Source organism: Betta splendens, chromosome 11 (assembly GCF_900634795.4).
Source record: "Betta splendens chromosome 11, fBetSpl5.4, whole genome shotgun sequence".
NCBI classification, from domain to species: Eukaryota; Metazoa; Chordata; class Actinopteri; order Anabantiformes; family Osphronemidae; genus Betta; species Betta splendens.
The window spans coordinates 11778932-11803813 of record NC_040891.2 but is presented as its reverse complement, the minus strand read 5'-3'; the positions used below and the strand labels follow the sequence as shown (position 1 = coordinate 11803813).

The following is a 24882-nucleotide window of genomic DNA, read 5'->3' as shown; positions in this document are numbered from 1 at the left end:
ACCGAGCCAACATTACACCAACAGGCGGACACCCACGTCAGGTTATCCCTTTCGCACTTCGAGAACTACCCAGATCCGCCCACGTCCCGGGAGAGCGCGAGGGAGAGGGAGCGGGAGCGGCATGGATGCAGGGACGGAGCGGGGACGCCCATTCTCATTCTTCCTGCGCGCGCGCGCGCGCGCGTGTGTGCGTGCGTGTGCGTGTTTATTCTTCGGCGGAGGGACGCGCGGATGCGACAGGCGGGATGGCCCCTCCCGCACCACCGCTGTCCGCACCTCTCCCCTACTTTCAATTGGCTGCGGCGGCGCTGTCACGGTGACGGCCGCCGGAACAGACCGCGCGCGCGCCACGCGTTCTGCACAAGCGTGTATCCGAGTCTCCAGCACAGCCCGCGTGACCATTAAATCCCCTGATTGCGTTTTAATCAACTCTGAAAAGGAAATAGCCCCCCATGCCCCCGGCGAACAAGTGCCACGAATATAACTCACCTTCCATTTATTAATTAACCAATATGTAAGAGTTCATAATTAAAACACCAAACACCACTCGTCAGTACTAAATGTGTGTGAGCATTGTTCGCACACCGTGATCCTCGTGCTTTGTGATCGTTTTCAGCCAAAGACAAATGATTCTGTCATCACTTTCATGCATCCACGCCGATTCCGCTGATCCTCTTTCCGGTACCTTTGGCTCTGCGTTGATATCTGCGTAGTTTGGTGCTCATAATCGTTTGTCTCTGTCTCTCTGCACAAACCCCTCCCCTCCCTGCAGACTCCGGCTCCATCCCTCCGCCCTCCTCTGACACAGTCACTCTCACACTTACACACGCGCAAGCGCACACACGCACACAAACACTTCTCCCACGCACACTCTCCCCGTCTTGCTGCTGTCTCATTCACTTCAGTACGCCATCCACGCACTGACTCCAACTTGAGGCGCGGGGGGGCGGGGTTGCATATATAGCTCCCAGAGCAGGCCACACGCTACACTGAGATTGGACCCACTTGCAGTGCAAACCACAAGCAAGAAGACTCCGAAGCCGGGAGTAGAAGTACCAACATTTATCTTGGAGCTTAGAGAGAAAAGACGAGCGACAGTTTGGTTCTACGGATTGTCCGCTGGAGCTCCGACGCAAGCCAATTTGTCACTTCGCTATACGCCAGTTTCTCTGGATATAGCAGCTAAACAAAGTTGGTAGTAAACTCTTTGGAGTTTGGTTAGAGTCACTTTTTAAATTCTTTGCTTGTGAGAGTGGACTGCACTGAAACTTGGGATCGACCCGCCTCGGGTCGGGCTCGGACCTGGCGCATCCTTTCCGCGGCTTTGAAGTCTGCGAAAGTTTTGGCCAGAACGCAGATCTGAAGACAGCGAGTCGAGTCGAGTCAGACAGCAGCTGCTACCCGAGCCCTTCTCCGAGACACCCGGATAGAGACCGGATAGAGAGCCGCTGACGACGCTTATCGCTTATCGAGGTAAGGACGAGCGACACATCTTGTATTTCGTAGTTGTTTCATGGAGCCCGAGCGAACGAGGCGCAGATATTAAGTGATGCGGACGGAGCGCTGCACGTGTCTGCGAGTGTCTCTGTCCGTGGTGCTGAAACTCTCTGAAGCAGCGGGTTTGTCTGTTTCCTTCGACGTCTCCGTTCCACTCAAAGGCTCTGATGAACTGTCTGATGTAGTTTAGTTCTGTGTGAGACGACGTATCCGCTCGCCGGCAAAAAGTTCGACCCCGCAACAGGTTGCAGGGAAGAACTTTCAGGTGATGCCGCGTTGCTTGGATTGATGGTGGTTGCAAAGATGATACCTGCACGAATATAAAGTGCATGCAAATACGTAATGCTTAAGCTGCAATGATTTTCATGTTACTGTGTTACAGCTGCCTCAACGACAAAGCTGCACAGGGTTCATTTAACAGACTGATTGTTATTCACTTTGCTTGTTTTACCAAAAAACAAGTTTATGTGCAGGACTGAAACCCTTAATCCAAAGACGCAGGGAGCTCCTGTCAGCAGCCGGCGCTTGTTTGTTGCTTTGTTGTCACATGGATTTGCCACAAAGCCTTTCAGTTTCCGTGCACACGTGCTTGCTGCAGGTAAAGAAAAAGCCACAGGCAATTTGTGGCTGAAGGATGGCTTGTAATAGCTGCAAAAAATTGCTTCTCTAAGTTTGCTTCAGCAGCTGAACGGGGTCGGGGGAAACACTGATTGCCCTTGTTTGTGTTCTGCTGCAGTCACAGTCTCATCTTGAACATCACATATTATAGGATTAAACTCCAGCATCTCAGATGCAGCATCAGATGAATCATAAATACATCATCTTCAGTTTTTGCATTTTCACAGTTTACTGGTATATTCATGCTAATTACAACTGCAGCCTGTGAAAATGTCACAGCTAATCAAATGAGTGCACCTTTCTAATTGCTTTACAATATAGTCTCGGCTGCTGTGGTTGTGCACCCGCTATCATCATGCTTTCAGATTGTGATGATTCTGCGGTTCCAGCCTAAACTCAGAGCATGATGCTGCGGTAATTTTCCCAGCTCTTGTTATCACTTGTTTGCAGAAAATATTCCCCGTCACCATAACAACAAACTGCCTCCTCTTTCAGCCGCCTGCTTTGTAAAAAAAACAAAAGAAAAAAACATAATGACGACAGCACATGGACACGCAAGAGAAAGCTACAAAGGGGTCAGGGGAGAAAAGAGAGAGAGAGAGAGCGACAACTACGACAGCTGGACTTTCTTTTCACTGGCTGCTCCTTCAGATGCCGATTCATGGAGCTTCCGGTTGTTGGGAGGGGTGGGGGGGGCGAGAGAGAGAGAGAGAGAGACTCCCACCCTTTGCTGTGTCGCTCACAGAGAGGAGAGGGAGGGCTAGGAGGAGGGAGAGATGTGAAAAGAGATGTGAGCAACGTAATTATGAGATCTCTGCCTGAAAAGTGCAGGTGCTGCTCTGAGTGAATGTCGCTATAGGCATCAATTGTGCTGCTGTGCCGCTGAGCCGGCCGTCCCTTATGATTAACCCCAGGCGACGTACGGCAAATACATGAAATAACACCTTGAGCTTCCTTCCTGCAAACAGCAGCCGATTCCCAATTATACCTGATGGATTTGACTGAGGCGTCCTTGGTTCGTCCCGCTAAGAATCACGAAGGAGCCAATAAGGACGGAAATGCAAATGAGAAAAACACAATTTGTGGAAAAAACGTTGCCGGGCAACAGCGTATCTGGCTCCTGTGTGAGCGCCGCCGAACGAGCCCGGTCCAGTCGAGTACAGAGACTTTCATATGGACTCTGCTCTTTCTCCAACATTAGTCATTCAGTTGCCAAAGTCAGACTTTTTTCACAACAATGTGAATCCCCACATATAGAAAGGAACATAAATAAAAACACTTGTGTGCAGGCTTTATTTTAACACATTTAGCTCCTGTGCAGAGTAGCGTCAAACCCATGCAGTTGAAAACGTGCATGCATGTGTCCTAACACTGATGCACTCATACATGTGCAGGAGCTGCTTCTGTCGCCCTGACTGCACGTTTCATTTACTGCTCTGTTCTGGTATGTCACGCAGCACATTTTCCCTCATCACCGTGTGAGATGCCACAGCAGGGTACGTAATCGCATTTCGCTGTGTCTCTCCTGTTTACCGCGCAATACGAGTACATTGTACAAATAACGGAACTAATAAGCGTCTGCGGTTGCCAGTGGCGATGCTGCCACGGACGTCAGACTGACGCACATGATTCGCAGTTCAGTTCGGTGTGTGGGAGGAAAGAGCAAGAGCTTGGAGATACCAGCCTGCTGTGAAGGACTGTAATTGCAGTGCCGGAGCAATTATGTCCCAAAGAACTGGGCATTTTAGATCAGTGAAGCGGCCCTGAAACCCTGGTATTACAACGATACTGATCTGAGGCGAATCCCTAATGCATAACCAGCACTTCAACAATGGCCCCAATTAAAATGCATCTCATGAATATTGTGAAAAATGCTCATTCCAACTGGAGAACGCCCTGACCCTGTGTGTTGTTTTGGTTTTGTTGCGTTGATGTGGATGCACAGCTCACAGAGTTGTTCTCTCCCTGTTCCTCTGCAGCTCCCTCACTGACACAGACATCAAACATCGTCTGATGCGCGAAAACCTATTGATCCATCGAAGTCTCAGAGAGGTTGTGAAGATAAGTCCGAAGATCTGCAACAAGTGCAGTTAACTTGCAACAAAGAAGTCGAAGAACCCGGTGAAGGTAGAATTCACAGAGCATTCCCCGTCCTCCACGGCCGACCCGATGGCGCGGTCAGCTCTTAGCGGGCCCTGCGTGGCCCTCGCCCTGCTCTTCTTCGGTTTGACCTCCTGCACCCCCTCCGGCCCGGCCTCCGCCACCTGCGCCACCCTGGAGCAGAGCCGCTTCTTCGGCGTCTTCTCCTCCGCGACCACCCTGCCCTCCACGCCGTGCTCCTGGACGCTGCAGAACCCCGACCCCCGCCGCTACACTGTCTACATGAAGATCACCAAGCCCACCGACTCCTGCGTGCCCCGCCAGATCCGCACCTTCCAGTTCGACTCCTTCATCGAGACCTCCCGCACCTACCTGGGCATGGAGAGCTTCGACGAGGTGGTCCGGCTGTGCGACGCTTCCACCAACGTCACCTACCTGGAGTCCACCAAGCAGTTCCTGCAGATGCGCAGGGTGGCGCCCAGAAATGGCCTGGCCGTAGCGGGTGGCGAGAACGACGTCAACGAGTTCAAGGCCGAGTTTCTGGTCGTGGGGAAGAGGAACCCGAGCATGCCCGCCTGCCAGATGCTGTGCCAGTGGTTGGACAAGTGCCTGTCCAGTAGCACCCACGATTACCCCTGCGGCATCATGAACACCCCCTGCCAGTGCTGGGAGGCCCCGAAGAGGAAGCCGGGAAGCTGCTACAGGGGCGGGGTCTACGTCGAGAAGTGCCTTCCTGTGCCCAGGGACAGCGAACGTGACGCTGAGATCATCAGTAAGTTTACAACAGCCTTCGTGTGACTTACATCAAAGGAGGGGAAAAAGTAAAAGAAAAACAAAACAGCTTAGAAAAAGTAAGAAGCAACAGCGAGTTCCCCTGGGCCGTTTTGTAACAAGACCCACCAGGCTAGAGAGGGGCTAGGCTAGGGGGAGGGGGGGGGGGGGTGTCTGCTACCTCGCTAACACTCGATGTTTGTGTCTTTGGACCTGCTGAGGGTAATGATCCATGTCTGTAGAACAGGGGCGCAGGCGGAGGATGTGCACTGCTCGGCTACAGAGTAATGAGAGGTAAATCAGAGGTGTTAAGGACATTTGCTGGCGCATCTTCAGGCTTAAGTGGCAGGACCGCCTGAACCTCACACATCAGCGGCTCCTCATTTTGCCTCCGGCGCGTTAGGACGGACGGCTCTTATGGTGCGGGGCGAGATAGAGGCCATGTTTGTGCATCGGGCGGGCGAGGAGGGCGGAGCAGGAAGGGGCACAAAGACCTTAGTCAGCTGGCAGCGGAACTCGAAGCGCAGCACTTCAGGTCGTCATAGCAACGGCCCCGACGGCCGTAATTTGCACCAAGTGGGTAAAAGCGAACAATCGCCGTTTCGGACGGAACCTCAGCCTCGAGTGTTCGGCTCTGCTCACAAAACAAGCTCGCTTCCTGTTGTAATGCATTAATTCAGTGAAATTTCAGTGAAAGCGAAAATTCTAGTTTGCACATTTTAACATGCCCCCCTCCTCCTGCAGAGGGCTGGTCCGGGTGGGGACGCTGGTCCGTGTGCAGCCAGGAATGCGGCGGTGGAGTCCAGGTGCGCAGCCGGACCTGCCAGCCTGAGGGCAACGTGTGCAACGGCACCGTGGAAGAAGGCCGAGCCTGCAACCCCCAGCCCTGCATCGGTAAGACCGCCTCCCCGGGTGCCAGCCGTCAGCTGCAGGCGGCTCCGGTCCAATGCAGTAATCAATGGTGGCAATTTTCAAACTCGCAGGCAAAGGAGCAGCAGCCAGGAGTCAGGGCCTGCGCGCCATCATCGGCATGAGGCGAGACAGCATCGAAGAGTCCAACCACGGCGTTGTTGCGACCCAAACAGGTGAGGCGGCCTCTCCTCGGCGAGCACTCGCACACATGCAGCAGTGCTGTACTGACTCCTGCTGCGATCCACAGACGCTAGGAGCGACGAGTGGTCCTCCTGGAGCGCCTGCTCCGTCACCTGCGGCGAGGGCTGGCAGAGCCGCACCCGCGTCTGCGCCACCGCCTCCATCAGCACCCAGTGCACCGGACCCCTGCGAGAGAACCGGCCCTGCAACAACACGCTGGTCTGCCCCGGTGAGTTCCTGGCTGATAAAGAGTGTGATCCTTTAACACAGCAACAGCCATTATGCTGAAAGTGGGAAGCAACTTTTAAAATATCAGTCAAAACCCGTTAACCCGTTTGCAGTGGATGGCGCCTGGGACGAGTGGACCCCCTGGAGCCTGTGCTCATCCACCTGCGGCCGTGGCTACCGCGACCGCACCCGCACCTACAAGCAGCCTCAGAACGGAGGAAAGGAGTCTCACGGCCCCACGAGGCAAACCAAGTTCTGCAACATCGCCGTGTGCCCAGGTGAGGAGGTCCGCCGCCCCGCTCAAAACCCCATGACGGGTGACGGAGGCTGCGGTACTTGACCCCGGCTCACTGATTCATGTACGCGGGATAATTAAAGCACTTACTGGCCTCGTCACCACCGCAAACAGCGACCACGGTGGCAGATTGACACTAGATCTGACGCATCCGCAGCATAAAAGCCTCTGTGGGAATTAGTCAGTTGCTGTATAATAGCTGCTGGTGACTCATGCAGCGCTCATGGTCACTCAAAGCGATGGAAGCCTCATTCTGACAACTACTTATGTGGGGAAAAGAATTTGACTCATTTTGAAGTCACTTTATTATGAAGAACGATGCGTTTTATTTTTTTTTGTCTGCACTATATGTGACCCCTGGTTTTACTGGATTACTGTCAGTGTGGTCCTCGTGAGTTGATCACTGTCAGCATAAAAGCAGTTAGAGGTCGGCAGGTTCTTAAAGTCAGCTTAAGTAGGTCATGTGAAGCACTAGTGGCATCAGTGAGCGTTTGTCTCCAGAACCCCCCCCCCATGATGCATGTTCCTCTGCCTCCCTCTAGTGGACGGATCCTGGAACGAGTGGTCCGCCTGGAGCCCCTGCTCCACCACCTGCTCCAACGGCACCATGCAGAGAACGCGGGAGTGCAACGGCCCCTCCTACGGCGGCTCCGAGTGCCACGGCGGCTGGAAGGAGACGGCCAACTGCTTCCTGAAAGATTGTCCCGGTAGGAACCCAACACTGACCTTCAATCCGCGAGGTTCCGACCAATAGACACAGATCGCGCCTGGAAACTCAATGTGGTCTCCCCCCGACGTAGTTGACGGACGCTGGCATTCGTGGAGCGCCTGGGGCGGCTGCAGCAAGACGTGCGGTGGCGGCGTCCAGCAGAGGCAGAGGGCGTGCGAGGGGCCTTTCTTTGGCGGAGACCCCTGCCCCGGTGACAAGGGAGAGCAGAGGCGCTGCAATGAGAAAAGATGTCCTGGTCCGTTGCACTAACAATGAAGGAACAATTCATGGGTAGCATCCCGACAATGAAAAGCGTGTACTCACTCCATCCTTTGCCTTTGGAACCTATCAGAGCCCCATGAGATCTGCCCTGAGCAGAGCACCGGAGACGTGGTGTGGAAGAGGACCCCCGCCGGAGACATGGCCGCCATCGCCTGCCCCGCCGACGCCTCCGGTACGGTGGAGCCGGGCCTCCGTTGACCTGTTCGCTCCTTCCTGTCGAGCCCGACGTTGACGATGCCTTTTCCCTCCCCAACAGGCCTGATCCTGCGCCGCTGCACTCTGGACGCCGTGGGCCTCGCCTCCTGGGAGAGCCCCACGCACGTCAAGTGCGTCTCCAGGAGCTACGAGGCCATTCGCACGCTGGTCAGTGCTGAACACGAGTCCAACGCCTTGTTCTAGCGGCGAGAGCGCGCGAGTTTTAAACCCCCCCTCTCGTCTCGATTGCAGTCGAGGGACTACATCGCCAAGGCGCAGATGGGCCAGAGTGTGGACGGACTCGCCGAGGTGATTTCACGGCTGAGGTTCACGTCAGACGAGGGAGCCAGGTACAGCGGGGACCTTCTGGCCGCCATGGAAACGCTGAAGAACACCACCGAGCTGTTCAAGGGAACCAGGCTGAGACTGAGCAACGCCGACGTGGAGGTAGAACCATGATTTATTCGATTATTATTATGATTATGATTTATGGCACTGACCAGAACACGGTGTCGTTGCACTGGATCTGCTTCGTTCTTACACCTGTGACTCAATTGCAGAACTACGTCCAGACCGTGAGCAACTTACTGAAGGAGGAGCATCGTGACAAATGGGAAGAGGCACAGATGGTGAGTGCTAAGAGGTTGAGACAATCAGCAGGTGCATTTTCAGGGATTTTTCCATTCGCCTGACCGTTTATTGAAAGGCAGTAACAGAATGAACGCCACGTGGTGAGCAACGGCCGCACTTCATTAGCGCTCCGTCAGTTTCTGCTAAAACGAGCGAGGGAACATTTCGTGCGATGACACGCACAATTATAAACACTGTGTTCGCGCGTGTGCTGAAAGGCGCACAGTGAACTAGCGACGATGGCCGAACTTCGCATGGAGTCATTGAATCGGGGAGAATCACAACGCCTACTTGGGCAATCTGTGCGTCCCCGCGCCGTCCCACGCACCCGCGGCCGTTGTGAGGGGACGCGGACAGCGCGCCGCGCACGAGCGCGCACCTCGCGCCCACGTCGCTGCCGATCTGCGTCAGAGACACGCACGTCGCGCGGGGCCCTCCCCTCGGCCGAGCGGGAGGGAGAGGGCGCGAATCAACAGCATGCCCATTTATGGCCGGGAGGAAGTTCTCTGGTTGCATAGCAGCAAGAGGAGCGCTTTTCTGTTTTTTTCTATCCAATTCACCGCTCTTAAAAGTACAAGCTGGACTGATACAATAGGGAACGCGCGCAATCAATAAGCAGCGGCCTCGTCTGAGTGCACAATCAGAACCGTTGCATTAATTGCTCATAATGACGCTAGAAGCCCTTCTTTATCCTCAGGCCTGTGCTCAACCTCTTCCTCGTTTCCTTTCATGCAGATGGGCCCCAGCATCAAGGAGTTCCTTCACCTGGTTGAGGAGTTTGTGAACGTGATCGGGACCCAAATGAGCGGCTTCCAGGACATTTACGAGGTCACCGAGAACTTAGGTGAGCCCCGACTCCTCACTGGCGCTGAACGGGTCGGCCCTGATTTCATACAACATAACTGCAGCACATGCAAACTGGTCCATGTGTCGCACACTGTACGTGTCACTGTAAAGTTCACGTTGTGAGTCACTCGCTGAGGCTTGTGTGACTATTTTGGCTCATTGAAGGTGACACTTCTGACTACTCTCATCACACACACACACACACACACACACACACACACACACACACACATGACGCACGAGACCAACATGTCCGCACTTCGCTCCACTTTAATTCGGTCCCTCGGTGTCGAGAAAAAAAAACTCGTTTTTCTCACTGACAAACCACCTAAGTGTCAAAATGTGTCCTTCTCAGTGCTGAGCATCCACAAGCGCCCGACGACCACCAGCTCCAACTTCACCTTCCCCGTGAAGGGCTGGAGGGGCATGCTGGACTGGGTCCGTACGTCTGAGGAGAAGATCTCGGTGTCTCGCGATGCTCTGGCCCTGGAGCCGTCAGGTAAAGTCAAACCAGCTGACGGTTTCAGAGACTGACTGAGGTTCAGGGCGATGGATTCAAATCTAAACATGTCGTGTTTGCAGATGCCAACGACGCGTTTGTGACCGGCATCGTCCTCTACAGGAACCTTGGCTCCATTCTCTCCCTCCAGAGGTACCATTTCAACGCATGCAATACTCGTTTCAGCCACAAGATGGCGCCACAGCACCTCCGATAGTCTCTAATGTGCGCCTCCAATCACGCTGCTCCGTCTTTGTCCACAGCAACACGTCCCTGCTCAACTCCAAGGTGGTGACAGTGATCGTCAAGCCCACCCCAGCCCTCCTGTCATCGCCCGTTGAGATCGAGTTCCCCCACCTCCACAACGTAAGTCCCCTGATGGAGCCCTGTGAAAAGCACCAGCTCCCCTCTGGGCGTTTGCTCACCGCGGCGCGCAGAGCCTGACATTTGGGTGACATTTGCAGCGACGCGGTGGCTTTAACCACTGGACGCCCGGGCGCCGCTCGCGGCGTGAGCAAACGCTCGGCCGGAGCGGCGGCGGCGGCAGTAATTAAGCTCTGATGAGTAGCTGCTCGTAGTTGGGCGTCTGCACCGCGGGGGGCCGCGGGTCGTTAGCATCTCGCGCGCTCTGCAGCCCGCAGACGTTCCTCACTAACTTCTCCATCTGCCTCCTGCTTGCAGGGCACCATGAACGAGACCTGCCTCTCGTGGGACGAGAGCGAAACGTAAGTGTCCAACACCCATCACACCCATCACTTTGACCATCTCCACTAGTGGACTTTCCACCTAATGAAGGCATTCCTGGTGGTTCTGTGGGCCCCTGGGACACACAGGTGCACCATTAGCATTTAGATCCATTCATACATCTGTGGAGGGCAGATAAATGTAAATCCACCCGCACCTTGCGTGTTTTCACATGAAACAAAGCAACCAGAGTCAAAGCAGGAGCAGAAACACGAAATGTGATTAGCTCCAATCAGCCCTCCTCTGAAATTAGATCTATTTCTGACGGTGGACGTGATTAATGGCCGGACTGAGACAGTGGAGATGGGGGAGCAGGAGGCCGTGGCTGGTGACAGAAGCGGCGTATGTCTGGCTGCAGGAAGTGGTCCATTAGAAGCGAAGATGAGAAGCTACAGATGCTTCGCTGTGCAAGATTTCAGCCGTCGGCACAACGCCGGCGCACATTAAACTGTGCAGCCGAGCCTGCGTCGGTGCCAGAGCGGTTCACTGTCACGGCGATGCTCCCCCGCGACCGTCCACCCGTGACAGTGTGCAGCACCCAGACCTGCTGCGTTCAGTCCCAGCCCGAGGGCGCCTCATATCATCCACGCTCCATCATCATCTGCTGCTCACACACGAGCACAGCCCTCGAATCCGATCAGAAACGAAACACTGCGGACGTGCTCATGTGCCGCAGCTGATCTACCATCACGCAGTTGTTTAAGTGCATCATGGGAAAGTGATCGGACTTCAGGCGATATCAGACGAGATCGTTCTGGGAGCAACAGTCACTTTAATATAGAGCTGTGCAGTGTCGGCTGCCTTGTAGTGGTGAAATAATGAGCATTCAGATGCGTTTTTGAAAGAGGGAACACGCTGTCCTTCATCCCCAGTGTTCTATCAAGCGTGGCCAATAATCTCAAACCTATAGGGGGGAAAACAGATGATACAATATGCTAATGATGGCCTGTCATCATCAGTCCCCTCACATATGATTTATAATCACATGAATGTAACCGAAAAACATCAAAGCTTCCTAGAGATGATAGATAATAATCCTTGTGTTTCCCGTATGGACGCAGAAGTAATATTTCATTAGAACATGTCGCTTTTGCTTATTTAATAATCAGCCCTGATCAGTAGAATGTCCTAAATGTGAATGAGAAGGGAAATGCATTAGGAGCCATTAGCGCGAGGCATGTGCGCGCGCTCTCCTCTCTCCTAACCCGTCGTCCCTTCCTCTCCTTCCTCGTGCAGTTCCTCGCTGCTCGGCTCGTGGTCTGCTCGCAGCTGCAGAGCGGTGCCCGTTCATTCGCACAGGACCAAATGCGTGTGTGACAGCCTCTCCACCTTCGCCATCTTAGCGCGCATCAACTTCGACTCGGTAAGTGCCCTTTTTGGCGTCTTTGCGACCGTTTCGTCTTTGGCGCAGTGTGAACGCGGAGCGCTTGTTGTTTTCGAGCGGGTTTTTTTTTTTTTTTTTTTTGCCGTGGCTCCTCTTTGTGTCTGTGCAGGTGGAGCCGATCGCTCCTTCTTTCATTTAGAGAATAGAATGCGCAACATGCAAAATCTGCATGTGGAAACAGAACCGGACCTTCATGGTTCGGATGTCGGCTCGACGGTTTCGCACCGTTTCGTTTCGTTTATTTGCTGCATATCTGGCAACGAATTTTATCGCAGTGATAGAAAGTAGCTCCTCCTGTAAACTTATTACACATTATTAACGGCCAGAATTATGAAATCTTAATTTTTTTTCATACCGATTCGGTACGATTTTGAAATATGTGTCATAATGTGGCGTTACTCTATAGAGTTTTTGCGGGGGAACTTGTGCGCACCGACACCGTTGCACACGCTTGTTGTATTTTATGCGCAGAGACGATGTGTAAATTCCCCCTATGGACCTTGTTGCCTCTAAAGCTGCTTGCGCTCCAGTTGCCTTGGTAACGGCTTCTGCAGCGCAAACTCGGCCTGTGTGATTTTTCTGATAACTGAGATGATGAGGAGAAAACACACACACACACACACACACACACACACAGACCCCCTCCTCCTCCTCTCTAAAGCCCTTCAGGACAGAAGAAATGCTCTGTCCATCTCTAATGTGCATGTGATGGCTGCTGCACACAGCCATCAACAGATAACCGTTCATTTGAGGGAATGCATATCTTTGATGTGTATTTCGTTAACTTCTCTCCTCATCTGACGTCCAATCAGCGGCTGGATTTGGACTGCATTGTTTTTCTGCTTATGTTTAGTCTCTGTTTCCTCTCCCCGACCTGTTGTTTACATCCTATTGATTTGTCTCGGCGCTGCCCGTCTGAACAACACCTATTTGTTAGCCTGCGGGCGGCACATAAACTCTCCTTTCAACCCCCCCGCTACAATAAGCGAAGCAGCGGCACCAATCATTCCATGTGCCGATATCTCTGAGTTCTCGTTCACACCCCCCCTCGTCCTCGAGCTCTTCCTCCTTCCTCTTCAGCCACAGCAGCGAGCCTAAACATGCCAGAGAGGTGCACCAATGAGAAACAGACGTCTGGTCATGCATTGGCGCTTCCTCCTCTCTCCCGCTACCCGGCTCTCCATCCATCCTTTGATGTGCACCCTGGACATTTTCAATAACATCTTCGTACAAGCTTTATGAGGAACGGCACTGAGAGGCAGCGAGAGAGAGAGAGAGAGTGAAAAGCAGCCAGACACTGCAGTGTGTTAGCTCTCATTTGATATGGTCTGATTCCTGGACTCCTGTAGCATCATGTGCACTGCAAAGATGGGGGTCCAGAGGGAGCAGCCCACATAGTTAGTCGAGCAGATGCCCTTGACCACAGAGAGGGACAATTAATGAAACAGAATGAAATCTACTCTTTCGAGGCCTCCTCCTCCTCCCAGAGTCAGACTTGTTGAAAAAACGAGAACGCGTAATTCAGTCAAGGGCAGAATTTAGGTCAAGCATCAACCCAGTTACAGAGACTGGGATGAGAGCCGTATCGCTGGGGTGTTGTTTCCCCCGACTCCATGCAGGCTGGAGCAGAGAGGCGGCTCACCGCGCGTCTATCTACCATCTGTTTCCCGGCGCTTCTGATGTAGTTGGATAGATTTTGAAACAACTTTGCCACACTAAATTAGACCCTGGCTGCCTCAGGCCGGACTTTAGCAGCTGTGCTTTGATATCACAGCCTATGTGGAGCACATTTTTGAGAAGAGACACTATCAACAATGGCTAACACATTACAAGCCCTGCTTCACATATACAATATTTATGGCCCCGATAAATCAGACGAAGGCCGGAGCCGTGTCTCGTTCTGTCCCCTCTGTCGCTGCTAATTTGATACCCGCAGATTTATTGTGCTCCGGGACATTTTTCTTTCACCTTTCGGGGCCATTTTGTCAACGAGGGCTTCTCCATCCACACTCGCACGCTCTCAGAGGCGTTAGATTGAATTAAAAGCTCGGATTAGGTGTGAGACAGCCCCAGACTAGCCGGGCGGCCGGCGGGGGCCGGCGCTAAACTGCTGTCAGATCAGCTGACGGCAGATTAATGCGCAGGTGCTAATGACCCACCTGTTCGCTGCTGCGGGCGCAGACGAGGCGAAAGCGAGGCCGAAGCTGAGGGGTCGAGGTAGCCTGTCAATTAGCCGCTTGCTAACGACTGCATAGCGACCCCCGAGGGGCCCGTGGGATTCAAGCGACCCCCCCTCTTGTTTAGCGAAGACACATATATTCCTCCGCGCCTCATTGGCTGACTCAAACGCTGCCCATTGACTCGTTCACCTTGGGGTCACCTTGGCTTGTGCCATTCAGCCGCTCGCCCGCGGGGGGCTCTCTGCCTTTCCAGATAGCGCTCGGCCGGGGGCTTCGCCGGCTCGGGCGCCGGCTCCATCATCGTGTGCTCGCACAGCGGATCTAAGGCGCACGTTTGCTCCTGTCTCCTCTCTGCAGATCATGGACAAGGCCCTGCTCCCGTCCGTCACCCTCATCGTTGGCTGCGGGGTCTCCTCTCTCACCCTGCTGCTCCTCATCATCATCTACGTGTCGGTGTGGAAGTAAGTCGCCCCATTCCAGCCTCTGCAGGATGCACAGCCTCCACGCTCCCTTTTCCACCTTCTCATCTCTAAACTCCTATTTCCCATTTCAAATCTCCAGGTACATCCGCTCTGAGCGCTCCGTGATCCTCATCAACTTCTGCCTCTCCATCATCTGCTCCAATGCCCTCATTCTGGTCGGACAAACCCAGGCCCGTAACAAGGTACAGCCCCGACCCCCCCCCCCAAACCCTCCCTGAACCCGCCTGCCTCAGGAGGAAGCAGCGCCGCTCACAGATTTGCCCCCCCCCCTCCCCCCACAGGTGGTGTGCACGCTGGTGGCTGCTTTCCTGCACTTCTTCTTCCTCTCCTCCTTCTGCTGGGTGCTGACAGAAGCTTGGCAGTCCTACATGGCTGTCACTGGTCGTCTGCGCAACCGCATCATCCGCAAGCGTTTCCTGTGCCTGGGTTGGGGTGAGCGCCTTCTCCTTCCCCCCCCCCTTTTCCCCACCTTGCTCAGTTTACCTCCCCTGGAGTGTTTCCTCCTCTCACCTCCGTCGCCTGCTGGCTTTCAGGGCTCCCTGCGCTGGTGGTGGCTGTGTCTGTGGGCTTCACAAAGGCGAAGGGATACGGCACCGTCAACTAGTGAGTGTCTTCGCAGCCGCTCTCTCCTTTCTGCCTCTTGCATCTGTGTTAGAAACACGCACGTTAATGCTCCTGGCTGTGTTTTCCAGCTGCTGGCTCTCTCTTGAGGGTGGACTCCTCTACTCCTTCGTCGGCCCCGCTGCAGCCGTTGTGCTGGTTCGTACTCTTTCGTTGCCATTCTGATCTGCCGTAACGTGTGATTCCCATTGGGTCGTCGTCTCATCCACGTGTTTACTCTTTGCCAACAGGTGAATATGGTCATTGGGATTCTAGTGTTCAACAAGCTGGTATCCAAGGACGGCATCACCGACGTGAAGCTGAAGGAGCGAGCTGGGTAGGTCCCAGTGACTGAATGTGGCTCCTTTAGTGAAACCCTCCATGCGGCTGCCGGGTCTAACGCTGCCTTGCTCCCCCTCAGGGCGTCTCTGTGGAGCTCCTGCGTGGTCCTGCCTCTCCTGGCCCTCACCTGGATGTCTGCTGTCCTGGCCATCACAGACCGCCGCTCGGCCCTGTTCCAGATCCTCTTCGCCGTCTTCGACTCCCTGGAGGGCTTCATCATCGTCATGGTTCACTGCATCCTGCGTAGAGAGGTAACTTTTAGATAAATGAAGTAGGACTCAAATCTGTTCCTTTATTATTTTTTTCCTGTTGTTTTTCTTACATAAACTTGAGTTTAAATGCTTTTTTTTTTCTTCTCCATTCTTTAGGTTCAAGAAGCTGTAAAGTGCAGAGTAGTCGACCGCAAGGACGACGGCAATGGAGACTCTGGCAGTTCTCATCACAACGGCCACACCCAGCATATGGTGAATTTCTTGGCCTATTGCCTTTTTAATGTCTTGAGTGCCTCCTGCATTTTTCTCTTAAATGAATATGTGCATACATTAAGCACTGACAGAACTCGTGTTATTATTTTACCAGCAGTCTGATAATGAAAAGGACGGAGATTCAAGCAGACAAGGTAAACCATTTTACATCCTCCTAATCATTTTTCCATTTGCATTTCAATTTCTTTGAGCCTTGCACTTAAAACATCTGATCATACATAAAAAGACATCAAACTCAAACTCTCTCCTAACGCTTTTCCAAAAGGAATGAAGAGCTCGTCTGAAGAGAAGATGCCTCCTCCTCAGCTGCCGCTCCCCATGGGCTCCAACTTCCACACGCTGCCCTCCAACCCCAACAAAGGCCACATGCAGGCGGTCCCCGAGTATTCCAGCCACACCCTCACCCTGAAGCGAGAGAAGAGCCGCCTGGCCGGAGGAGTGGACCCCACCTGCGGGAAGCCGGTGTACGTGTGCGAGGGGGAGCTTTTCAAGCAGCTGGACGCCGACCTGGCGCGGGTCCAGGCGGAGGGCAGCATGTCTGACGGCAGCGGCTACGTCCTCATGCCCAACACCACCTCCACGCTGAGGTCCAAGCCCAAAGACGACCCCACCAAATACAACATCAGCGTGGAGCAGCTGCCGCAGGCCAGGCTCATGCACCTCGGCGGGCCCTTCGCCGAGCCGCAGGCCGCCTTCGGCATCAAGAGCCTCCCCCCCGACCAGGTCAGCGTCTCGTACTCGGAGAGGGACTCGCCCATCCAGAACATCCACAACATGTCGAGCGAGTCGCACATCACCCACAGCAGCCTGGAGAACACCTTCGAGTCCATGAACTCCATGATGTCCAAGAGCGAGACCATCTCCACGCTGTCCATGAGCTCACTGGAGGTAGGCGACGTGGAGCGGCTCTGCCTTCGCTCCATCACCTTCCATGTATCGGGAGCTAAACATGTTTGTGTCTTTATTCTTTGCAGAGGCAGAAATCCCGTTATGCTGAGTTGGATTTCGAGGTAAATATTGTGTTTGCCCTCGTGACAGTGCATCGCATGCAGAGTTTATGAAATGTTTAAAGCAAGTGCACATGTTGAGAGCCACTTCCTTCTCTCCTTGCAGAAAATAATGCACACCAAGAAACGCCACCAGAACATGTTCCAGGACCTGAACAGGAAGCTACATCACGCTGAGAAGGACCGAGAGTCTCCTGCGTCCGACAGCAAGGTAACGCGTCACCTTAACGCGCTCCGTCCGCTTCCACAGACACACAAACCAGAGAAAGAGCAAACAGAGACACATGACAGAGGCAGGGTCAAAGTAAACATCTAGCTCCCATGACCTTACAGTGCAACCACTGACCTGTGTGTTGTCTGTCATTACTTGGAGGTCATTTGAATGAGGGTTGATTTTCTTCCTTCCTTCCTTCTTACAGTCTGTGAGATGGAGTGTGTCTTCAGGAGGAAGTGACAAAACGAATCACAGCGTGAGTGTTTATCTACAACCTCACAGTCTCAAAATTTACTGCCTGTAGTTGACACACTATCAGATACATGACTTGCCTCACTGAGGGTTAATTTCCCCTGGTGACATGATGACTTATTATTATTATTATTAAATTGTGTCTGATGTGATGACCATTTCATTGTTCATACAATTATGACTTGCTCTGGGCTGATGGGTGGCACCAGGACTAAAGGGGCGCCTCTTTGTTCCAACAGGACAAGCAGCAGCCTCCTATGGAGAGGTCCTGGGAGGGAGTCCGGGGAATCCCGCAGTCGCCCCCTGCATGGGTGCGCAAGGACCTGGAGCCCCTAGCTGCCTCGCCTCTGGAGCTGCACTCTGTGGAATGGGAGAAGACCAGCACCACCATCCCACTGGTGGGACAGGACATTATCGACCTGCAGACAGAGGTCTGAGGGGGAGGAAGGAGGCTGGAGAAGCCACCTGATTTCACCTCGGTCACCGTTTTGGTTTGGGAATGGGATCCTTTACGGATAGAGTAGAGGAATCCAGGAAAGGGAGGAAGTAGGTCCCAGAATCAAAGTCTTCAAACCCTCAGTCAGATCAGGAAGGAGGAGAGGGAGGTGGGAGTGGGAGTGGGGGCGCTGGGATGTTTAATGTAGCTTCTCTGCCTGGACTTTGAGCATCTCGTGTCCGAGTGCTCTGACTGGCGAAGGGTGGGGGGGTGGAGCGCGTGGTTTCCATGGACCGGGACTGGCTGTGGTCCCATTAACGCTCCACCGGGTGTTCCCGAACCCTTCAGCCCGCGTTCAGAAGATGTGGTCGACATGTCCGTGCTTCTTTTTTCCTTCAACTCAGCTGGGGAGAAAAACGAACTGATATTTGAACTCCGCACGCTCCCTGCTTCCCGGGAGGCGCACACGAACTCTTGGCCGCTCCGCTTCGAGCCAAGTTACCTTCCACAAAGAGGCGCAATTTCATGCTTGGAGTCCAACACGCTGCGTTTTGGTAGATGGGCACACAATCATTTTTGTTTTAGTGCCGTGGGTGGTTTTATTTTACTTATCAGCTTGTGTGTTTATTTGTACCGCTTTATAGCCAGAACTGCTTCGACAGAGCTGAATATTAGACTCCTACTGGAGAGCAATCACGCTGATAATGCTTATCACTGCTGGTACATGATTATGATTGCTATTGTCGTTATTTAATTTATAGCCTATACTTTGATTTTTCATTCCCCTCATGAGAGTCAGGCACAAGAATTGTTCATTGTGCTTCGACAGAAAACAATGCAGTGCATCTTTAATGTGTTGTGAGCCCATATGGACTGCATTGGGACAAACACGTTGAGTGGTGATGGAGGTGTTGGTTAGTTGACCAACGTGCCCTGGTTTCTCCAGCTTTCCGCTTCGAAACCAAAACACCAGCGACAGGATGAACAAAGACTCTCACACTGGAAGAGCAGTGCACCCTGGGAAAAAAACAAAAAAAGCAAAGCTGGGTGGACGTAGGGGGACAAAAACAAAAAAAGCAAAGCTGGGTGGACGTAGGGGGACGCGTAGCATCGCACCCCGCCCCGGCCGGCACCAGATGCAGGCTCTTCCATGTCATGTGTGGAATCGGTGGAGACCTCTCATCATCGCCCGTCTGTTTCTCAGCCTTGCAGGACTCGCGGACCGAGCAGAGGCTCCCGGCGCCGGTGTGACTTCCAGTACGGCGTTCGGGTCCTCGAGACTTCAACACATTTGTGTTTTCAGCCATCAGTGTGAAATAGTGCAATATGATGGGCGCTTGATGCTCAAGCAAGACTGATATTATGATTTAGGCGAGTTTTTTCTTACCGATGTTCTAAAACTTTTATACCATCTTCCTCATATTTACAGAGCAAATAGATGCTTTATGAGAATACTGTATAACAGATCTGTATTAGTAATTCAAGGAATTTATATTAAGACTCCATATTTGGAGCTTTCTGTGACAGGTTGATAATTGTACTTCTATAAAGCAAACATTATATAGAATGAATGATAGCATATCAATATGTCTAAACTGTGCTTCAGGATATTTGTCATTACTCTCTGCTGTGTAGCAATGGGTAAATGAACCTCATGTCTTCTGTTACGGTGTGTTTTGATAACCTTGTCAGTAACTCAGACCTATGTACTACCAGCCAACTCTCCCGTCCTGGCCGACCCGTACCTCCAGTGGCTTGTACTGACTATCCATTTGTATCTTGTCACAACTTCGTTTTTTATGTTCTGTCCGACTTCCTGTAAATGTACAGTTTTCACAGCACAAAATGAATGTGACTTATTTCTAATAAAACACATCTATATTACAATAACTATCGTTCTTAGCCGGCGATTGGATTCTTTGTGCATCTCCTCATAACAGAAACAAAATTAAAGCAACTTAAAAGCTGTAAAACAGATGTATTTTCAACTGCTGCTACATTAAAGCCTCTGGCAAACCTCCCCCTCTAAATATAGATGTGATTTGCAGGTACAAAAAAAAACAGCAATCTCACGAAGATGATAAAAGTGCAATTCTCCTCTGTTCTATTTTCATGCCTTGCGGGGAGGCAAATCATTACAGAGAAAAAAGAGAGCTATGAAGTTGAGTAATGAGAAAACAAACAAAATTGACAGGGGCCAGAATATGATTCTGCTCTCCTTTAAAAATAGAAACCGTTGTCAGACGTTTAAATGTAATCAAGTCTGCTTTGTCTGCAGCGCTGCCGCTCTGCTTTCCCCTCGTCCTCGGCCCTTGTTCTTCATACATGTTCATTTTAAACCGACCCGAGTGCTGTAATTCCGCCGCGAGGCATTTGCAAAAGAAGATTTACATCATGCATTTGTTGTGCGCTGCTCATTTTGTGAGGTCAGCCGGAGAGCAGCCTTCTGTGCAGCGCTGCCTTCCTATAGGCAGCGCTTCCGCTGCAGTTCATATCTGTTACCACATCACATTATATCCATCACTGCTGTAGCCTCTGAATATTTTTACGCATGGCGCTAATATATTTTCACACCGCATGTCAACTTTGCAGGGCTGTGCTTTCTAAACACTTCAGTTCAAAGCAGCTGGGGCGTCTGGAAATGGGCACCATGAGTCACTGAGGCCACTTCTGATCCAGTTCTTTTATGTCATGACCTGAAAAATAGCCATCCAAAAAAGTAAATTTGAGAAACATCATTGTGAGATAGGGCTGTATCATAAAACACAACTTCATTAACACAGTTGCACTGCACACAGGAGGGGGTCTGTGTGTGTGTGTGTGTGTGTGTGTGTGTGTGTGTGTGTGTGTGTGTGTGTGTGTGTGTGTGTGTGTGTGTGTGTGTGTGTGTGTGCGTGCGTCCCAGTTCTCATCTCAACCCCCCACCCCTCTCTACGTGAAACCCAGTATCAATTAGCACCTTGCTGACACTAACAGCAAGGACCTGATGTCCCGTAATTGAAGGGAGTTGCCATGGAAACAGCCGATGCTAATCCACAAGAGAGGTGAAAGGGAGATTGAGAAAATGATGTGTGATCAGTCTGGGGAGAGTTTTCAAACTATTTGGCAACGTTCCACGGTGAGAAAAATCACACAGAAGGGGGAAAGATCTGGCAACCTACCAACACCAGCCACGGATAAACAAACAAACATATTAAAGTAGAGGCTATTCAGATCACTGTTTACCGGACGCTGGGATGTGCTGACAACCATCCTCCAGCAAAGCTACAGTACTTCCAACCTGACAATGTGCTTGTGGTGCAGGGTTAAGAACGGGCGGCGTCGTTGTCATGGCGCTCACTGATTGATATGCAAAACCCTGCATCTCACTCCTGAAACCGTCAGTGACTTCGGGACTGAAAAGAACATGTTTCAAGTCAAAGTTATCGGAGGAGCACGCGCCATCATTCTGTGTTCCAGGAGGAAAGCGACGCCTGAAGAAGGGAGGTGGAGGTAAAGAAAGCCTTCGGCTGTTCAGGCGTGAAATACTGAGCAATGTCACCACTGTTGGCATTCGTCAATAGTGTGACAAATAAGAGTAATAGTAATAAACTGTTAAAGGAGGCTGCATGGGAACTAAATCATGCGGCATCCCTGCAGCGAACCTACTTCATGACACCGTGAAAACAGAATGTCTCACCGTGACAAAATACCAACACACAACTCAGACATTAAGATGAGACTTAGTGTTACTGACGCTGAAGTGCACCATCTTCTCTGCATCTAGTTCTTTAGCTGTCAGTCTCATCGTGCTCAGAATCTGATCAGAGACTCCATGGAGGTTTTCATTGAGTATTAGATGTCCACATTTTTCAATGTTTGTAAAACTCAGCTTGTGACATATTTAACCCATAATTTTGCAGCATTTCTGTATTAAATTCGCTTTGAGTAATTCATCATTGGCTCTCAATATTCAAATCAATCATAGTAATAGTAATAAAAAAAGGACTGTGAAGGTTGATATGATGTGATCTCTCATCAATCTGAAATAAGCACCCGAGTTGTGTCTCTATTGGCTTTAGAGACACACCTTTCCTTTACTTTGTGGTGTTGCTGAAGGATTGCTCTGCCCCCCGGTGGCTTCCTCGCCTGACAAAAAGAGTGATGATGAATCACAGCAGTGTTTGCGCATCATAGCAAGATGCCAGCAGCCTCTCGAGAATGATTTCCTGGAGGTTATTTTGTCTCGCTTTCAAAGTGCGCGCTAACCTGGGGGGGTTGACTGGACGGGGGGAGGCTAATCACCTGCTTCACTGGAATCCACAGGGCTTGAATATTGACGATCTGCTGGATTCTGCAGAGTGAGAGAGTGCATCATAAAAGGTTAGATAAGCAGTGGCCATTAAAGTGAAGTAACTGGCATTATAGAGGGCAGCACTTTCTCATCAGTGTGGATGGGAACAACATAACAGCACAGATGTTCGTTGACCCCTGATGATTTTTAGGATTTAATGAGTTATAGATTTCTAACCACTGGATCAGATGCCTTGTTTGGGATGTGATAGGTTAAACCAGCAGGCTCACATTAGTTCATATCCCAGCTCTCTGCATACGCTGTAGAGCCTAAGGCTGCTGCTAGCATCTGGGGAATAAATGGTCCTATAAGGTATATGGCTGATTCTACAAAAGAGTTAATCACCTGTGCAGCAGTCAAAGCCCTACCATTAGAGTGAGATCAATACAAATATTGGCTAAGTTGGTTGCTTTCCCCTTTTCATGCACCTTGGCTGTTTATCAACCTGGAAAATTACACTTGCCAGTGCAAAAGACCAGGTAAGCGCAGAACAAAAAGAATCCGGACCTCTTTATCAGTGCTGATGGTCACCATGGCAACAGAGGCAACATCTAGGCAGCTCACAAGGGTTATTACTGTACCAACACCGACCATCAGTCTGAAGTCAGCGGCCGGTGACATTATGACGTGAACGTGCAAAGAAACTGCAGAAAATTTGATCTACAGTAAAAACAGTCACACAACAGGGACGGAAGGTTCCACATAACACAACGACAACCAGTTCAGCATTCTGATTTCTAGATACACAGGATGTTTTTCACCTCTTGTACTGCACAAAAAGCTTCTATTTTGTACAATGCCACATCATCTTTTGCACAGTTAAAGGCTTTTAGGCGCATCTTCGAGATGCTTCCGTCTGTCGTAGGGATAAAAAATAATGCAATACGGAGAATAAATAAATAAATAAATAGAAAAAAAGAAAGAACATCTGACGTGTTTTAACGTTCATATTAAATGTAAGAGCTTAAAACTTCGGAGTTGGATATTTAAACAAGCCAAGGAAGCAGAAGTCAGGAGGTCAGAATTAATCAGGCTTTATGCTTACACAATATCAGCTTAGACGTTTCTGCGTTGCAATGCTAATGTAACTGAATATGCATTTACTGCATGTTTAATGAGGTTTAATAAATGTGCATAGATTATGTTTTCGAGGAAAAGAACATATTGCAGCGCCTTCGACTAAAGTGACTCCGTGTCAACACTGTACTATCTCAGCAGGATGTGCGGAATCCCGAACAAAAGGTTTGTTAGAGACCCAGAGGTGTATTAACAGCGTGTCCCCCGGGATGTGAATGAATTACTGATGTGCAGTGGCGGAGGGACACATAGTGAAAGCATTATGCATTATATCCACACACGTGGATTCAAAAAAGACTGCGCCCAAAAAGCGGCTGAAAGCATCGGTGCACGTTCGTGGTAAATACTGTAGGCGCTAACAATGCAAAAAGGCTGAGAGAGAAATTATGACGAAGCTGTAATGAATGCCCTCGCGAGCCGAGCTTATAAACCGGAATGCTCATACAAGAGCAGCGTGCCACATCTTGTTGTCTGCGTGACCTTACTTTGTCTTTGCTCGGGTTAGCGCTGTTGCCAGGATACTATTTCCTATGGCAACACTTGAGCCGGCGAGGTGAGCAGCTTTGAAAGGATGCAGGTAACCAGTGCGCTGCGTCCTGTGGACCGGAAGTCCGTACATGGCCAGGAGGAAAGGCGCGCAGACGCGCACGGGCTGCTCGCGACGGAGTTCAGCCTGGGTTCGTTGCAGCGCCGACGTTTTCGACTTCTTTCAGTTATTATGGCTTCTTACCACCGTCACTGTAAAGTTTTTAACAAATAAATAGAAACCCCTGTTCAGTAATTGTTTCTAAGGCGCTAAATTAAATGTCCTGCATAAAAATCCATTCTCATTTAAAACTAAGTAAGAGCAGTGCTCGCTCATCTATTACACGAACAGAGAGATGGTTCATATGCTGTTATCAGAACGATAGCAGATTCTCAGTCCACATTTATTGCCACATATATCAGATGGTCTCCGTCTGTGTAAGATCATACTGCCACCATTTGTTCCAATGCGGTTACTGCCGCTTTATAATCTTAAAAGTCCTAAGGCAGCGTTCAAAACGCCTCTGTGAGTATTTAATTCTAAAGTAATCTCCTTTACTTCAAAGAGAACTGAACTGACTCTGTTCATACACAATCCTCGGTTGTGTATAATCCTCCTTACCTTCATCTTCTGTTTCTGGCTTATTTGTTTACAAGCTAAGAATCACGGTGGCGCAATACGTCTGCATGGATTTCTTTATACAGATACAGATTACTGAGCATCGCAATCACTGAACAGCTCGACGGGCAACAGTACGTCATTATACACACATCTAACAAAACCAAGATGCTGTTTACACACACACACACACACACACACACACACACACACACACACACACACACACACACACACACACACACACACACACACACACTCTGCTGAGATGACTATGGTCTGTCAGAGAGGACTCTTCATCATTGGGACTCCATTGTGACTCATCTGTTCTGAACACCCACCACCTCTCTTTACTGTGCAAACCGTCCCTTTGTGCTGCTGAGTGTGTCTCTTCAGCACTTCACAGATGAGCACGGTGTCTCATCCATTTAAGTAATAGG

At 51.1% G+C, this 24882-nt stretch overlaps 1 protein-coding gene and 1 long non-coding RNA gene across 3 annotated transcripts; one reads left to right on the top strand and one right to left on the bottom strand.

Moving 5' to 3' along the window:
- The first annotated feature begins 970 nt into the window (after positions 1–970).
- LOC114865569 (adhesion G protein-coupled receptor B1-like) lies at positions 971–18950 on the top strand. 2 transcript variants are annotated; one of them, XM_029166802.3, is made up of 32 exons: positions 971–1473; positions 4095–4987; positions 5731–5880; positions 5970–6071; positions 6146–6307; positions 6420–6584; positions 7144–7308; positions 7402–7566; positions 7663–7764; positions 7849–7955; positions 8040–8234; positions 8348–8416; positions 9153–9261; positions 9619–9762; positions 9846–9915; positions 10026–10128; positions 10444–10487; positions 11743–11869; positions 14428–14531; positions 14632–14734; positions 14834–14984; positions 15086–15155; positions 15245–15311; positions 15404–15489; positions 15574–15745; positions 15863–15958; positions 16074–16113; positions 16245–16867; positions 16954–16989; positions 17093–17197; positions 17406–17456; positions 17692–18950. In XM_029166802.3, exons 2-32 carry the CDS (start codon positions 4285–4287, stop codon positions 17887–17889), a joined length of 4584 nt encoding a protein of 1527 aa, XP_029022635.1. In that variant the 5' UTR covers positions 971–1473; positions 4095–4284; the 3' UTR covers positions 17890–18950. The 2 variants fall into 2 exon arrangements, with proteins under 2 accessions (XP_029022635.1, XP_029022636.1); XM_029166803.3 differs by lacking the exon at positions 17406–17456.
- LOC129604836 (uncharacterized) lies at positions 6925–7775 on the bottom strand. The gene is made up of 2 exons (XR_008696119.1): positions 7635–7775; positions 6925–7543 (listed from the first exon to the last, which is right to left on the bottom strand). It is a non-coding gene; the product is annotated as an uncharacterized LOC129604836 (long non-coding RNA).
- Positions 18951–24882: the final 5932 nt, after the last annotated feature.

What these genes read in the sequence shown, in the direction of transcription:
- LOC114865569 (XM_029166802.3), top strand. Translation starts at nt 4,285, where the DNA reads ATGGCGCGGTCAGCTCTTAGCGGGCCCTGCGTGGCCCTCGCCCTGCTC. An exon ending in CAACATCGCCGTGTGCCCAG is followed by an intron (nt 6,585 to 7,143) that starts GTGAGGAGGTCC and finishes GCCTCCCTCTAG; the next exon opens with TGGACGGATCCTGGAACGAG. An exon ending in TTTCCTGTGCCTGGGTTGGG is followed by an intron (nt 14,985 to 15,085) that starts GTGAGCGCCTTC and finishes GCTGGCTTTCAG; the next exon opens with GGCTCCCTGCGCTGGTGGTG.